We start from the raw sequence: 17,188 nt of genomic DNA on the forward strand, positions 1-17,188 counted from the left end.
ATGTCTTTTTCCAACAAAACAAAAGGTGGGGAAATCATTGGGTCAACTGTACAGTATCTCACCTACAAGAACAGAGTGTGATCCCATGGGTTATCAAAAACATATTATACCCTTAACATACATATAACATAACAGTTACATAACTATAACAGTGCAATAATCATGACTGGTAAATTACTTGTAAGAAAAATAACAAAGCTCACAGACCTTTTAACCAACCAGACTGTTCAAGTCACTTATACACAATTACCACACTTCACAACTGCATGAGTAGGAGATACAAAATGGGTTGCATGAAGCACATCATTGTGGCCATTTTCTGTCACAGAGATGGTATACTGACTGATGGTATACTGGTGAATGGGTTAACAGTTGTTTTATTCTGTTCAGAAACCTGAAGACCTCTAATACATAACCCAGTGCAAATGCTGGCAATCAGCTGATTGTCCAGGCTTGCAGAGCGCTATGTATCATTGTGATGTCAGGTGACTGACCGTTGTGTGGCCTGCCCACCTGTCAAACCTGACCTGTTTTAGAGATAAGGATCCCTCCCGCTGGCCAGCTAGACCCACTTTCACACCCCTGTTTTACACAGATCATTTTGTGCAAAGGAAAAGGCCTTTCCCCCTACTCCCATTCCAATACTTGGATGAAAGGCTGCTTTTTACTCTTAAAGAGCAGGCAGACTGTATTATCTCTGATCTTGAAATGTCTCTCCTACTGGGGTTTTTTATTTTTTTACAAGCAAAGGAATTTTATCTCCTGATCAAATTAGGAGATAAAGCTGTAGGTGCTGGCAGGCCACTTCCTGCAGCTTGCTGGGCCAGATCCAGCCGCCCCTGGCCTGAAACCTTCCACATTGTACATACCTGTATTCTCAGTAGATATTTGCAGGGCCCAGAGAACTTTAGGGAACAACTTCTCCCATATAAATCCTTCGTACAATAAGATCATTAGATGGGGCCCTAGTCAGAATTCATCAGAAGTTTGGGCCTGGTGTATACATACATGCAGCGAAATACAGTGGTTGATGCTGCAAGGTCGCGTTATTTCAGATGGCAGATAGAAGTTCACATTACTTTTTAGAGCTCCTCTATATTAAAGAACCCCCTCAAGTAGAAAGCTAGCATGGCAATCAAAATATTAGGCTAGAATATTTCTCCCTCGTAAGCTATTCTTCAATTGTAGGGAGTTTCCTATGTGGAACAACATCAAGAGGTGTATCTGCCGCCTTGGTACATGCCATTCTTCCACTGCAAATCTAGGCTTAGCCACAGGTAGTGGTAATAAGGATCAGAGTATCCTTGTGGTGGCTGCTTCATCTCTGAGCAATTCCCTCTGAAAAAAGAAAACAGTGAAAGCTGTGTTGTTTGGGGTGGCTTACTATATCAGGAGTACTGTATTTTGTGCATGCGGCTGCTACATGTTCTATTTGTTTTTAATTGATACTGCCTATCTTTTATGTGTATATGTGTGTGTATTTAAACAGCTGAAATTTAAGTTATTTTATACGGCTTTGATCATAGCTGTCAAGTTTTCCCTTTTCTCGTGAGGAAGCCTATTCAGCATAAGGGAATTTCCCTTAAAAAAGGAGAGAACTTGACAGCTATGGCTTTGATGGATCTGCTTTCAGAACGAAAGGCAGGTTAAATTTGTTGTTGTTTTTTAAAAAAAATCCATATGGAATTTTCATTCTTCTCTTTACACTTTTTTACAGATTCCTCTTTAAGTATCCTCTTACAAGAGACTAATGTTACTTGAATCAGCTACATACAAGCTGAAATGTTTGAATTTGGGAACAGTATTACATGCAAGTCCAGTGTTAATTTCTTATTTTTCATGGTTAATTTTTTTTTTAAAAAAATCAGCTGAACTAAAAGGGTAGTTAAAAACAACTTCAGTTGCAACAGATAATGTTCCATTTCTTGAAGCTGCAGTTTAGTGGTGCTCTATCTTTAAAAACCTACATTGGCCTGGATAAATTGATTTTCTTTCGCTATCAGCAGGTGGAGACAGGAACATGGACAATGAACATCAGTCTTTTTATAGCATGCTTGCTAGCTTTCATTTAAAAATGTAGGCAGTTGCCACCAGATGGAAGCAGCTCCATGCTAGCTATTTTGAGATTTTCTAAAGCTTCCAGATTATGCTACATAAATTGCTCCTTTACCTAAATTCTGCTAAGCCCTTCATGTGAATACAAGTTGTTTATTTGAACAGGTTCATCATGGGAATGGGTAACTAGCATTGTATGTGATAATTCACTTTTGGAATCCTTTCTCTGATGTGATACTGGGTCCATTAGTACATAACTCAGTAGAAACCCTCCTGTACATTTTAATTTCCTTCACTCCTTCAGGGTAAGAACAGAAAATTGGATAAAATTTTAAAAAGCTTCATGGTGTTTCATGTTTGACAATGGAAAAGTAACTGGGGGAAGAGATGTTCCTCCTTGCTTTGACTTCTAGAAGTAATCCAACTGCCTTAGAGAAAGTTATACAATCTTCTTGAATAGTTAGTACAGAAAATTTCTCAATTATTTTTTACACTATTATCATGTGAGGTGGGTTTTTCTTAGTTCCCTCATGATAGCCATCTTCCGTATAGCAAGTAGCTGAAAATGACTCATTTTCTTCATTTATAATTAATGTGGTTGACTTCCATAGTCAATCTTGACTACAGATGTCATCATCTACCAGGGCCGCGTCTAGGTGGAGTCCCGGTGGTGCGGGGTGGTAGGGCGCCGGGCCGGCAGGCGGGGCGCTGCGCGGCAAAGCCGCACGGAAGCCGTGTTACACACTGCGAGGGCGGGGGCGCCGGAGCGATCTCCGCACCTCAGCGCCAGGGCGCCCGACCTGCTCAAGACTGCCCTGTCATCTACTATTCTCCCTTGTTAATTTTTGGGAACCACATATTCTGAACTGTTAAGCAAAAACACTAGGGGTGCCATGTGACCGGAATTTCCTGGACATAGCCAGGATTTGGTCGTTTGAAACAGTGTCCAGGCTTAAATGTCTGGGAAAATCTAGACGTATGGCAACTTTCACCTTTTGAAATATGGCAACACTTAATTGTTAGTTAATTGTTATTAAGGGTGTTAGTGGTAGTGTGATTAGCAGGCAACATTGTCCATGGTATAGACACTCACTACTTTTGTTTCTTTATCATCTCTCATCACCGCACTGAAGAATTTGTTGGGGTAACTGTTCTTACTCAGTTTGCATGTTTCTGTCTCTGATGCTTAGAATTCAATTTGAGGTTGCAAAGCTGTGCACATGTGCTTGAAATAATTCCCATGGAACTCCCTGGGAATGCCTTCTGAATAAACACGTAATGGGCCACTTGGCCTAGGACCCAGCTAACACAGAGTACGTATACCTCATACTCAGCCCCTTCCCCCTAGCTACCACCAGACAAGGAGTCAAATATTTCCACAAGGCTTCCCCTTATCAATCAGTTTCCAAATATCACTCTGATTTCTGTAACTAGCAAGTTCTATAGCTTCTACGTGTTATATATTCCTGTTACATGAGGAATGCAAAAAGAAAAGTAGCTGCTTCTTTAAAATTCCACAGGGTTTCCTGGGACAAAAGGCATTGGAAATCATGGTCATCTCTGCTAAATTAGAGGACAGTTGGAGAGTAAAGAACAAAGCATTTGAGAAGCTACATTTTTTGAGTTAGATGGGTTTCAAGTGATGAATCCCATGTATTCTAAACGCTTTACCTTTGAATCAGTATGGGTAAGAAGTGCTTGACTTTGGCTACTGCATACACCTAGTGGCTGTGCAGTGTGATGGCAACATTCAAAAGAATATAAGGTTGCATTTATGTGAATGAGAAATTTACTTACAAAATTCGGTTTGTCATTGATTTAATTTAAATGATAGGATTTCATGTTTCACATGTGTTGCGTTGATAGGGTAGTGTAGACTAAGACTTAAATATCTGCAGAGAGTCCTATACAGTAGATGGTGTTTTAATATGGTCAATATTAACTATAGAAGCTGCTGCAGTTTTATAGCATCCTGGAGCTAGTGAGTAATTCGTAAACAAAAAACAAAAAAAAAACATGGGCAGCATGACAGGTTTTGTTTTGTTTTTCAGTTGAACTGTTTTTTGGGATAGTAACAAAAATATTATTCAGCACTGAATGTTTTTGGATTGAGGTTACCAGGTCACCAGTAAATTTTTAAAAACTATTTCATACATTTTTAAATGGCACTCAAAATTACAGCTTAGGGTTATACTTCTACATAGTGCCATTGGGATCCTTTGATATTTAAGATCTACAACTGACTTACATTTTAAGTTCTATTTTCAAAAATCTTCCCTGTGATTTAAAGTAACACAAGAGATCAAACAGAAGTGGATGAGGCGAAAATAATGCTTTCGCTGAAATGAAGCAGGTTCACCCTAAGCTGTAAAGTATGTAATTAATGGTAGAAACTTCACTGGCAAGATATTCCCTCCCAACAACATGATTAGTGCATTTGTATAATAAATAGAAGTTAATATATTGGGGTGAACATAATTTTACTGTCACCAATTCTGATACATTTTGAAGACTGGCAGATTCTGGTAGAGTTTATTAAATATATTATAATTGTGATAGTATTGTACATATTGATGTGTTTAATCTCTGAAAAGAATCAGAGTATATTTTCATTCTCCAAGGGTGTCTAAATTGCTCTTGTCAATCTCACTTTTCTGAGGAAACCACATGTAAAATCTTGCAGTTTTAAGTCCCTTTTAAAACAAGTGTTATCCTACTGAGAACTGAGGCAAAGAAATGAATCCTGACAAACTATTTTTGTTAGATCTCTTAGCACATTCATCAGAAAGGAAAGTGAAGAAAGAAATATAATCCCTACAGTTTTTATTTCCTTATTATTGAAACGAGAGAGAGAGAGAGAGAGAGAGAGAGAGAGAGAGAGAGAGAGAGAGAGAGAGAGAGAAATGGGATTTCCTCATAAAGTTTGAGATTCAGAAATGTAGCTAAAATTTATGCAGGTTGTCCCCCCTCCCATAAGTACAATTCCCAATTTTGCCTCCTTGTGCTGCTTCCAATGTTGTCAATTCATCTCCAGACATAAACTACCTTCATGTTCTTAGTCTGAAACCTCTAAAGGCGATTACTTGGCAGCATATTTTCCAGTGGTAGCCATTGACAGTGCTGTTGCTGGAGAGATTAAGAACCTTGTTAGATCAGAGCAAAGGCGTGTCTAGCCCACCATCCTATTTCCTGCAGTGATCAACCAAATGCCTTTGAGGAGCCAGCAAAGAGGACAGGGACTGATGGATCACCTTTTTCTGTTTGATGCCAGACAGTTCCAACCCATTTTTTAATTTTTTTTTAAAGCTATTCAAAAAAGTCATGAACTTATGGTCTTTGAGGATCCCACGGAGGAGGCAACAGTTTGGTGCTCTCACTTGTGTTAGGTGATATTCACTTCATGACTTGTGCCACTTATCCAGCACGCTTCTTCAGCAAACCATGAGTCATCTCAGAGATGAGCAGGCAAGCAAGCCGTGGTTTGTTTCTCCCAAAGCTAATTTTGTTCTCTAGCTACTCTTGACTTGTGTTTTTGTAGCCTGACAAACAGTTGTGGCCAGGTGGTAAAACAAACCATTTTTAAGCAAGGCTGTTGGGTTTGGACATAATGCCAAACCATAGTTTAAAAAAGCTATGGTTCATAAGACAACCATATCATGGTTTGTTGCCATATGGATGGGGTAATATATATTTTCTTTATGCCTTTGCAGGGGACAAAAGTAAGAGGCTGCAAGTAAGGGGAATGAGTAACTGATTATCATTATCAGAACTGGAAAGAAACCCATCCATCTTCTAGTTTTTTTGAACAATATAACTTTCCCCATAAGACAGAGATTGCTCTAGTCTTTTCATTTCAGCCTTTGAAGTTTGCCTCTTGTTGTGTCATGAAGGATGTTCTCTCTGAGGATTCTTCATCACTGAACTAGCCTTCCTCCCCAAATGATAAAGGCATTCTTCTTCCAAAGTCCTGTTGTCAGTTTATAGCAATAAAGTACTGGTCCAAACCAGAAGCAATTATTACGGATACTTTATCCTCTTGGAAGATGTGAATGTTTGTGGAAGATTATGTTCTCTGGCTCCTTTCCATTGGCTTGGCAGGAATAGAGGAATCTCTAGAGTTTATGTTTCAAGATGTTTTGTGTTGTCCAGTCATTTTGGTCTGCATCTTCTTCAGAGAGCCTAGATGACCATGCTCTTCTTATTGTGATGTAATTGGTAGATACTCTTAGGCTATGATCGTGTTTTACGTAGCTGGGTAAGAATGAGGCACAATCTTTCCATTAGTTTCTACACATGGGCTATATTGACTCCCCAGTGAGATTTTCTGGTCTTAGAACACTCTGCATGGAAGTGGCTGGAAGATATGAAACTTAATTTAGTGTGTTTCTTCATTCAAGTTTTTTTTATGAGTCCTTTTAAAATACACTCTTCTTTCAGTTTTTCATCTTGTTTTAACTTGGTTTCAATTACATCTGAAACAGATTGTATTCAACCTATGTTGAGATCTTTTGATGATTTTTGCACCACCATTTTTCTTTAAAATATTTTTTTAAAATTAAGCACATCTTGCAAAATACTTGTCTCTGAAAGCCCCCCCCCCGTCTTTTGTATGGCATAATTTCATGAAGTCATTAGCTGCATGCTTTCAGGAAATAGTGGAGACTGGATAAGAGATTTTGATTACTGTAACATTTTTCTAATGTAATATGATTGCAGGCTCTGCTGAGTGTGTGTGTGTGTGTGTGTGTGTGTGTGTGTGATAGAGAGAGAGAGAGATTGGATTATATCTTTCAAAAAAAGTCATCTCATTTGCCCAAGGCCTTCTACTTCCTCAATAGAACTTCTCTTCCCTCTCCTCTCCTTGTGTGCCCCCCGGCCCCTCAATCTTCAGAAAGGGAAACCCAGAATCGATTGAGGGAGCATGGGTGGAGGAGAGAGAAAAAAAGATCCATTGAGCAAGCAAAAGTCCTTGTGTGAATAGGACAACCTTGGTGGATACAACCCTAAAGGCTGATCCACACGTCCTCTTTCCCCCCTGCCTAGAAAGCACAGGTCCAAGTGGTTTTCCGCTTGTCCCGTGCTCTCTAGGCACAGGTCTGAGCAGTTTTCAGTTTTCAGTCCCCCCCACTGCTTTCCCCTGGAAAAGCTGCTCTTTAGCGCTGATTCAGAGCAAACGTCAATCTATGGAAAGCCCAATTGACATTTGCTCCAGTTCAGCGGTAAATAGTGTTTTTTCCCTGGGGGAAGTGGGAGGACAAGCAGAAGTCTGGCTGATCCCTCAGTCTTTGCTGCCTTGACAGCAATCAACTACTTTAGAAAACAAGGAAGATTGCTGACTTCCCACTCTGCTTGGAAGTACCAGTTGGAAACTGCACTAGATCAATTCTTCATCTGATTCATTGGACTTCGGATGAACTTTATATCCTGCGACTATTTGGAAATAGTAGGTCTTTGCTTAGTATAACTGTAATCTGCTCAAATTTAATTTGTCCTCCTCAGTGTTCTTATTGACCGTGAGTTGCTTTTATAGTAGGGATGGGGAAACAGTGGCCCTTCATGTCTTGTTGAACTCCAATTCCCATCAGGACCAGGCAACATGACCAATACCCAGGGATGATAAGAACTGCAATCCAACAACATCTGGAGGGCAGAAGGTCCCCAGTCCTGTTTCAAAGCATTAACCTTCGTGTGACACAATAGCAATAGGTAGAGGTGGCTGTAGAGATTCTCTGATACAAGAGCCAAGTGTTTCTTTCTGGGGTAATGCTGGTCTTACACATTTTCATACCAGAAAGAAAATGTCAGAATGGTACACCTTACTATCACCCACTGCTTTTAAAAGTGGAAGAGGTCTTTAAACAAACAAACCAAGGAAAATTATGCCCTTCTGGAATTTGCTTGCAACTTATTAATTTAGCTCCATGATAAAGGCACCTGTTAACTTCCTATTTCCGGTTTACGTTTTTCAAGAAATTAAAAAATTTCTTGAATTTGGGGAATGCTCTACTGCAGCCTTCCCCAACTTCCAGAAGTTTTGGACTATATTTCCCATTGTTCCATACTTTCCAGACTAATATTTGGAGAAAACTGTTCTATTGGACAGAGTGTATTAGTACACGGTTGTAGATTTGCACATTTTCAGGTTGCATAGGATTCTGTAGGCAAAAAAGAAGTGTGTATTTGCAACCTGGAAACTTGCTGCTTTACCTTGCCAGCCAACGGACATTATCATCTAGGGCTTGTTAGATCACTGACATTCCTATTTGCGATTGAAACTTTCAAAATCCTATCTGATGCAAAAATTATCACAGGTTGTTGCTGCTATTGTTCATCCTTTTGTTTTTTTTCAGGTTGGCCTTCATTCTATGATGTGATGGCTTCTGACAGAATTACATTCACTGATGACTACTCCTACGGGATGCACAGGGTTGAGACAAGCTGCAGTCAGGTCAGTTCAGAAACAAATAGGTCATTCTCATGTTAAAAGGTTGCCGAAACCGTAGTGTGTGTAGTTTCTTTACATCTGAAGTTCTGCAAAATTCTTAGTTGCCAAAAAGACTCATTAGGGTTGCATGATGAGCCACAGGCATGACAGCTGGTGGATAAAAACGAAAGTCAAAGTGCTAATGAGAATCTGTGTTGTTATCTAGGTTAAACATTATTTAACAGAGCATGTATAAATGACATCAGAGGGCTGTAGCCTACAGAAAAGGTCTTCCAGGAAGGCATCTCTTCAAAGTTCACCTCTGAACTCTGTTCTCTTAAGCCTAAATGCAGATAGTCTAGAGACGAACATTGAATTGACTCTATATCTGCAGATTCCATCACAGAGCATTTGCTGAGGATCACTAGTGACAATATTCAGGGTATCTTTCCGGCCACCTCTACGTCCCATCTGCCCACATAAGCAAGTGAATAATAATACCAGACACTTGTCAGTTTCCCATTATCTTTCTCATTCTGACTCCTTTCATTCTTTGTCATCAACAGCCTTCTGTGACCTTAATGGCTCAGTCCTAACTAACTTACCAGGGGAGAAGGGTTGTTGACCTGGCAGTTAGTGGAGGAAATGCTTGGCTAACCTGCAGCTAGTTTCTTCCACCGAGAATGCACCAACTTTAATCAGAACTTAAAGTCTGATCTCCTGCTTTTTTTGCTTTAGACCAACTGGGATCTGGAAGAAAACTAGTATAAATGAGCTCTCTGAATAAGCAAGGGGCCAACATATTGTGTGGCCACTTTCAATTACTCTTTCCAGGAGGGTTTTTTGGGAAGAACTTTCAATCTGCTGCAAAACAGTGTTCAGTAGGTTAGTGCCCAGCTATATCTAGATTGAAATGTTATCTGAGATCAAAGCCATAGCTGTACAGTATTTGTATTCAGTGGTATACTGCACTTAAACAGGTACACTTTTAATCATATTTGTATTAATGTCACCTTATAATTAGATGTTTGCCTGTTTCTGGGATTTGTATTTTCCTTTCACTGCAAACAAGGCCCGAGGCAGCTCACAATAATATCAAGTAGTAAATTATACTAAAACTTTAACAACAAAAAGCCCTTTAGTGATAGCATATATTTATTGAAGATCTCTGGAATTTCTGGTGTTGTTCTGAATTTGCTATTTTTATTTTATTCTCTGTTTCTGGTTTTATGCTGTGTTACGTTTTATGGGTCTGTTATATTATTTGCATATATGGCTTGCAGCTTTTATTGTAAGCCACCCAGAGAACTTTTTTTTAAATGGAGATGGGGGGCTTGAAATACAACAAATAAGTAAATAAATAAAATACAGTATTAAAACAACAACCAGTGAATAAAAGCAGCATACCAGTATACCAGTATATGTGGTTTGTGTCCTCCCCATAGTCATTACCACACCATACAATGCATCCATTATTTAGTCATTTATTCCCATCTCCGTGAGTCTAACAATATGAATCATACATCCAGCTGCAAAATGCTATTGTTTTATTACAAATCAGAATTGCATTGGGAGTTTACTTGGTTAAAGCGGAGAGCAAAATTCTTTTATTTTTTCCCCCCCTTTTAGGGGTGGGGAGCAGAATCCAGCAGGTGAAAAAATTAAGTACACTTCCCATAAACATTTTAACACCTGTTTTGCTCCTGTGTGAACATCTTCCTTTGGAATGCCATTGATTTAGGATACAAATAAGTGCTTTGGAAGAAAACTGCCTTCCTATAAAACAAAGGCATCCTAAATACTGTCTGTGAAACAGCTTTCATGGTTTTGTTAGAAATACATCACTGTGGAAATATGAGAAAAGTCAAATATTTGTGACAAGAAAATGTTAATTGCAGGTGCACTTAGGGAGTAATGTGAAATTGGTTGCACATTCTTCCTTCCTTTCCTATTCAAGGACTATTTCCCTTGGAGACCTCTGCAGCTATTACATTGTACCTGTAGAAGCCAATAACACTGTTTAATCACAAAAAAATGAGTTGCACATTGATGTGCTGTGACTAAATCACTGGCAACGGTCTGCACAGGTCTTTCTTTATCTCATAGTAATGGGATTATTGTGTGTATAGCCAGGAACTCTGAGATGTGAAATACGTTATCAGTTGGCAGACAGCTAATTTACATGTCCAGACTGGCATGTAGACAACATGGTTTGAGAACTGAATTCAGAATATGGCACAGATGTCATGTGCTTGTCTTACCAAACCAGGGTTCGGCTCATGTCTGGCAGCTTAGCAGTGGCGCAGTAAGTGTGGGGCCATTTGCACACTACACACTCATTGAGATGGTCACACAAATACATGCGCCGAATTCTCTGCAGTTCCAGATCCACTCAGCCCATGTCTACAGCATGCCACTAGGGCTGTATGAATTGAGCAGTGACACAGTTATCGCTCCTATCAGTCAGTCCAGTTTGCAACCTCTCTATTTTCCTGCTTATGGTAAAGGCTGATTTTTTTTTTGCAAACTCTCAGTATGGTAGTCAACTAAAGTTTACCCAGGGTAGACCTATTGAAATGACAGAACATGGCTAACTTAACTCCATTAATAGCAGTGGGTCTGCTCTGAGTAAAACTTAGTTGAATAGCACCCTGCAGCCCATTTTACATCAATTAACCGCCACCACGGTGCAGACCTAAAGTTGCAGCTGCATGGAGAGCTGTATGTATGAGCCCACTGCCCCACCCACACAGCTTCTCTTGAACATAGTGGTGCATTGGGGTCTGTGGTTTGTGTGTGTGTGTGTGTGTGTGTGTGTGTGTGTGTGTAGTGTAGTGTCCTGTGTTCCATGATCACCCCTGGGAAGCTGCATGATCTGGTCCTCCCTCCCTCCATGCAGCTGTGACTACAAGACCTCTCTTTGCATACGAGATTTTAGCAAGTATGAACTGAGCCTTCAGTGGAATTCCAGTGCGAAAACTCTTTTAGGTGTGGTCTGCAAATGCAATTGATATAAGATTGACCAATACTATGAGGCATTGCATTTCCGGGTTGATCAAGCTGATCAAGTTGAAGCTGGCTGATGCAAAGAGTTATTTGGAAAAACTTTTTTTTTTTTGAAGAGGGAAAACTAAATTGGTCTGGCATCCAATTGCTGCTTTACTTCTTTCACATCGGAGTGTCAGAAGAAAATTATGGTCATAAACCAGGGGTCACCAAACTTTTTCAGCAGGGGGCCGGTCCACTGTCCCTCAGACCTTGTGGGGGGCCAGACTATATTTTGAAAAAATATATGAATGAATTCCTATGCCCCACAAATAACCCAGAGATGCATTTTAAATAAAAGGACACATTCCACTCATGTAAAAACATGCTGATTCCCGGACCATCCGTGGGCCGGATTGAAAAGGCGATTGGGCCGCATCCAGCCCCCGGGCCTTAGTTTGGGGACCCCTGTCATAAACTTTCTGCAAGGAAATGTACGGGTAGTAGACTGAAACCACGCTTCATACATGTGTATATGCCTACCATTCCAGAAATTCCCTTCTGTTGTGATTCTTGCTTTGTTTCTTTATTCCTGATTGATCACTTGCTTGCCCTGGAATCATCCTGTGGTATCTTCAGTATTTTAAGTTTGCTTCACAGTGTCATGTTACTGGAGTTCAAAGGCCCTGGAGGGAAAATGACTCAGATAACAACACCTGGGAACTCTCTTCTAAGAATTTGCTTACAGATGTACAAGGTGTTCCCCCCAACATGAGTCACAGAAGCATTAACAAGTATTTGTAACCTGAAAGTTACATGTTTGATTAGCCAAATTCTTTTTGCCTAGCATGTGTACATAATTCTTTGGATTCTTCTTCCATGACCTGAGCTGATTTCAAAAGCTGTTCAAAAAGTTTTGCTACAAGGAAAAAATAAAGCCCGTGCAAACTTGCTCCTTTCTGGCCTTGTAGGCTCCTTCTTGCACCCACCTTAAATTCAGTTGCCAGTCTTTTTTTTTAAAAAAAATGTTTAAACAATTTTATTATGAAGAATTCAAATCATTAAACACATTTGCATGCATGCACGCGCACACGCGATCACCCACCCTTCAATATTATGTGAATTCAATTAAAATTAAACACATAATTCAGTATGGGTAGGTAGCCGTGTTGGTCTGAGTCGAAGCAAAATAAAAAAAAATTCCTTCAGTAGCACCTTAAAGTTTATATTTTGGTATGAGCTTTCGTGTGCATGCACACTTCTTCAGATACACTTTGGATTATCTGAAGAAGTGTGTATCTGAAGTGTGTATCTGAAGAAGTGTGCATGCACACGAAAGCTCATACCAAAATATAAACTTAGTTGGTCTTTAAGGTGCTACTGAAGGAATTTTTTTTTATAATTCAGTATGTTCAGTCTTAAACACCAATCATCAAAATCTTTCCACCTTTGATTTTTTAAAAAGATTATGGCCAATACTGATGCATTTACTTGAACAATGCAAAATGGGCAGACCACCTCAGTTTTGTCTGGATTGAGCTTCAGTTTGTTGGCTCTCATCCAATCAATTACTGAGGCAAAACAATGGTCCACCACATTGACTGCCTCACCTGCAGATGTAAAAGAGAAGCAGAGCAGTGTGTCATCAGCATATTGTGGACAATTTACTCCAAAACTCTGAATGACGCCACCCAGCAGTTTCATGTAGATGTTAACTTGATTGGCCTTATAAAGGTATTGCCATAATAAATATTTTGGATTTTCTTTTTCTTTTTAAAGACTGTTTAGTCAGAATATGTCGTTCAGGCCTCAACCTGCCTTTTGGCATGTTCAGGTTTTGATACCACAACTTAGCATCCGTACTTCACATGCTTTGGTGACTCTAAGCCTGCCTCATAAGCACATTCTCTTTTTAGATGTTGGCATCGAACTGTGCATGTCTGAAGTCCATTTGTAGAAACCAGACTTCTCTTGGATGACAGCTTGTATTTTCACATTACTAGCAACTGGGGGAAAAGGCAGTGGTTGACCCTCAAATACTTTACCCCCTGATTAAATTTAAACTTCAAAATGAAGCCCGTATCTGTGACTCTCAAAGAGAAGGCCGTATACTATTACAGGTTGTTCTTTTTAAAAGTGTTTTCATTATACTTATTGATACTTACTAATGAATACAAATTATGCTCTTCTATTTCAGTGTGGTGCTCACCTTGGACATATTTTTGACGATGGGCCTCGTCCATCTGGCAAACGATACTGCATAAATTCAGCTTCGTTGTCTTTTGAGTCTGCAGACAAGAACCATGCTGGAGAAGGAAGCATTAGCGCAACTTCTGCCCAACCAGACAAGACAGAGCTGTAGAAGGAAGATAGTTTCTCACAAAGCTTATTTTCCTAGATGACTCGTAAAGAATGTTATTCTAAATTGCCTTCTACCTTATATGTTAAAAAAAACCTTTTAGGGATATTCTGCACTATCAGTTTTTTGTGTGTATCAAAATGAGGCCTTGTGTGTGCCAATGTATTTTTGTTATATAATCACACTTAAATAATTGTCAGCTTACATGCAGTGGGGAACCTCATAACAAAAGGGTATTTAGCACTATAGGTTATTAATCTCCACTTAGTGCTTTGTTAAAATAGGTTTGAACAATATCCCTCCTTTTTTCTGAGGGAGCAGGCTGTAGTTCATTCATTGCAGAACTTTAGTCTATATATAGCAGTCTCCTAATATCCCGTTACTTCAATGATTTTGTTCTGATTTACATGACATGTGTACTCAACCATCTTTCCATTTGACACATTACCCAACCTCCATTATGGAAGTGTGTGTTAGTTATAGAATGGTGGGTCATATCCAGGCTGTCCTTTTGCTGAGATTAATACCAGATCCAACATCCCTACTTATAGTTAAGAAACTAGTGTTTCGCAATTGTCTACCCTCTCCACTCCCAGTGTTGGTGGGAGAGAATGAGTATGTTTGTGATGGGGCCAACTGGAGTGGATAGCAGGCCTTTGCCACTGAGTCTATTCCTTCAAGTTGCGATGAGTATTTAAATGAATGTGGATGGAAACCTGTTTGTTTTAACCAGTAGCAAGCAGCACTTTTACAGGCCTGGTCTATCAGCCAGAAGTGGGTGAAAGCGAATAGTAGGTCACTTGTTTTACTATGTCCCTAATGAGGGTCCTGCAAAAACAAAACATCAGCTAGCCAAAGAGGATTCACAGTGTAGCATGAACTAGTTGTTTTGTGGGTCGTGCCTTGGAGCATGCAGTAATGTTGCTAATTACTGCTCCACTTTCAGGTTTTGTCCTGGGAGAGTGAATACCTCATTGAAGAGGTACAAACTTCCCTACAATTCCCCCTTACAATGTTTGGACAAGCATTGGAAGGGATGCAGTTCCCTTTCTTTCAAGCAGTTTCAATGTGCAATTATAAGCACCAAGTGGCTGTGCCTTCTCATGTGCAAATTTACAGCAGCTTACTATTTTCCAGCTTGTATTGTATGTGTGCTCAGTCTTATTTTCTGAGCACATGCATGTACAGGAAATGCACAAGGTCGACAACCAAAACATTAAGAAATGCAGCAAGAAATCGACATGTCCATGAAGACTGAAGAGTTTTAAATGGAAACTTGTCCCAAGGCCTTTAGTGAGATCAGATTAGACATTTTTGAAGCCTTCTAAGGATATGACGATCTACTTTGTGCTGAAACTTCCTTTTTTACACTGCAAGAGAACTGTCTATAAGTAGTGTGTGTGTGTGTGTGTGTGTGTGTGTGTGTGTGTGTGTATATGGTTGAAGCAGAGAATTTTCTAAACTCGATACAAGTACTGTACTGTTTAAGATACAGTGGTGCCTCGCTAGACGAATTTAATTCGTTCCACGGGTTTTTTCTTATAATGAAAAATTCGTCTAGCGAATCCCATAGGAATGCATTGAATTTTTTTTTAATTTTTTTTTTGCCCATAGGAATGCATTAATTGAATTTCAATGCATTCCTATGGGAAACCGCGATTCGCTAGACGAATTTTTCGTAAAACGAATTCGTCTAGCGAGGCAAGCTCCGCTCGAAATAACCTTTCATTAAGCGGAAATTTCGTTAAGCAGGGCATTCGTTAAGCGAGGCACCACTGTAATTTTGTTGTAGAATATACAATTTCAATATCAATAGCAAACATACTACCTGACATATCTAACACCGAAGCCCTGTACAATAGGTTAAAATTACTACCTTTATAGCCTTATAGCTCAAAAGCGAGAAAAAAGCTCGTTTGCTACTATAATTGAACAATAGACAGATGTAGAACTTCAGAATGCAACCATATGCATAAGAGAACAATTACTCCTGTTATCATCACTGTTCATGTATGCAAGTATGTACTTTCCAGTTTGTGCAGTCCTTCCTTTATAATGGCAGAGAATTTTCTAGGCTTCATGTCATTCTTTTGCTTATTTCCCTCCCCCAAAGGGCTGTTCTTATTCCTTGCCTTTGTTGGAAGAGAAGTGAGTTTTCTCCTGTCACATTTTCTGCCATAAATCTCTAATATGCAACATTTGTAAAAATGTGGAACCTACATGCATTTTGCTTTTCAGATCTCTGCTGTAGTTAAGGGTTATCGAGTTTCAGCATATTTCTGTCTTGCATTAAAGAAATATATTACTAAAACTTCAATGAGCAATAATGCTAGCTGTCCATCGGTAGATTTATATTTGCAGGATATGGAATGCAATGAACTGAATCAATATGGCTAGGTGTATGTGATCTGTAAGAGTGGAACACTGTTAACAGAAGAAAGCCATTGTTCTTTCTCTGTATGGAACACTGGGCAACGTTTTTCACTGTTAATGCTAGTAGGGGATACAAGTATGACTGGTATTGCAAAACTCAAATGCAGGTCATCTTGTTAATGTCCTTGGCAGAGGATCTCAGAAGGAGAGCACAATAAATAAGCAGGGAGCCCATTGCTCAGACTTCATTCTTTGTATTGTATGGGTGTGTGCATCTACTGAACGCAAATTATATAAGAACAGAGAACTGTATTTTATAGTATCCAATCTATATTATATAGAGATTTGCAGAGCTTAATATATAAATATCAAAAGATACTTGGGGAAAAAAGAGAAAAATAAAAGTATTTTATTCATTTTGGGGGGAAACTGAACTTTTCCTCAGAATTATGGTTCACTTTTGAGATAATAGTGTTGGATTTTTCAACGAAGGGTATCTTTTAATATATTTCTTGTATGCTGGGTACATAATAAAGTTAATTTATATAAATAAATGCCTCTGTTTTTAATGGTTATGTTATTGTGCCTGCAGCTGCCTTGTGTCCCAGCCCCTCTCTTCACCTGTCAGAAGCGGTGACACATCAACATTTGAGCTCCAGCATCCTTTCTAAGATGAATAGGTGGAGCAAAGGGATAAAGCACACCCAAATTCCCTGCATGCGGTATGTCCCTGGGAAAATATTTTCAAGGATTCAGATATGACTTAGGGGAGGGAGCATTGACAGAAGTACTCAGCCTCCACCTTAAAAAAAGACAGAAAGAAAGACAAAGGTCTTAGCTTTTCATGTACCTTATTGTGTTCTTTGGGTCTGTTTCATAAAGATAGCACATTGCTTACTAAAAGGAAGTCTTGCCAAATAAGTTCTAAACTACAGCTGAATAATTTGGCTGGAGATGTTTTTGTGTGGATTGGTGTCTAGGGAAACAGATTC

The 17,188-nt window shown here is 39.4% G+C and overlaps 1 protein-coding gene across 9 annotated transcripts in view; it reads left to right on the plus strand.

The window, feature by feature from the left end:
- MSRB3 (methionine sulfoxide reductase B3) overlaps positions 1–16,750 on the plus strand; it is a 58,725-nt gene extending 41,975 nt beyond the window's left edge. For all 9 annotated transcript variants that reach the window (XM_088652485.1, XM_035126599.3, XM_035126603.3 and 6 more), the window contains 2 exons: positions 8,406–8,503; positions 13,662–16,750. In XM_088652485.1, coding sequence (XP_088508611.1) covers positions 8,406–8,503; positions 13,662–13,826 — 263 coding nt within the window. In that variant the 3' untranslated portion in view covers positions 13,827–16,750. The remainder of the gene's footprint in view (positions 1–8,405; positions 8,504–13,661) is intronic.
- Positions 16,751–17,188: the final 438 nt, after the last annotated feature.

This window comes from Zootoca vivipara, chromosome 9 (genome assembly GCF_965207765.1).
Source record: "Zootoca vivipara chromosome 9, rZooViv2.hap1.1, whole genome shotgun sequence".
NCBI lineage: Eukaryota > Metazoa > Chordata > Lepidosauria > Squamata > Lacertidae > Zootoca > Zootoca vivipara.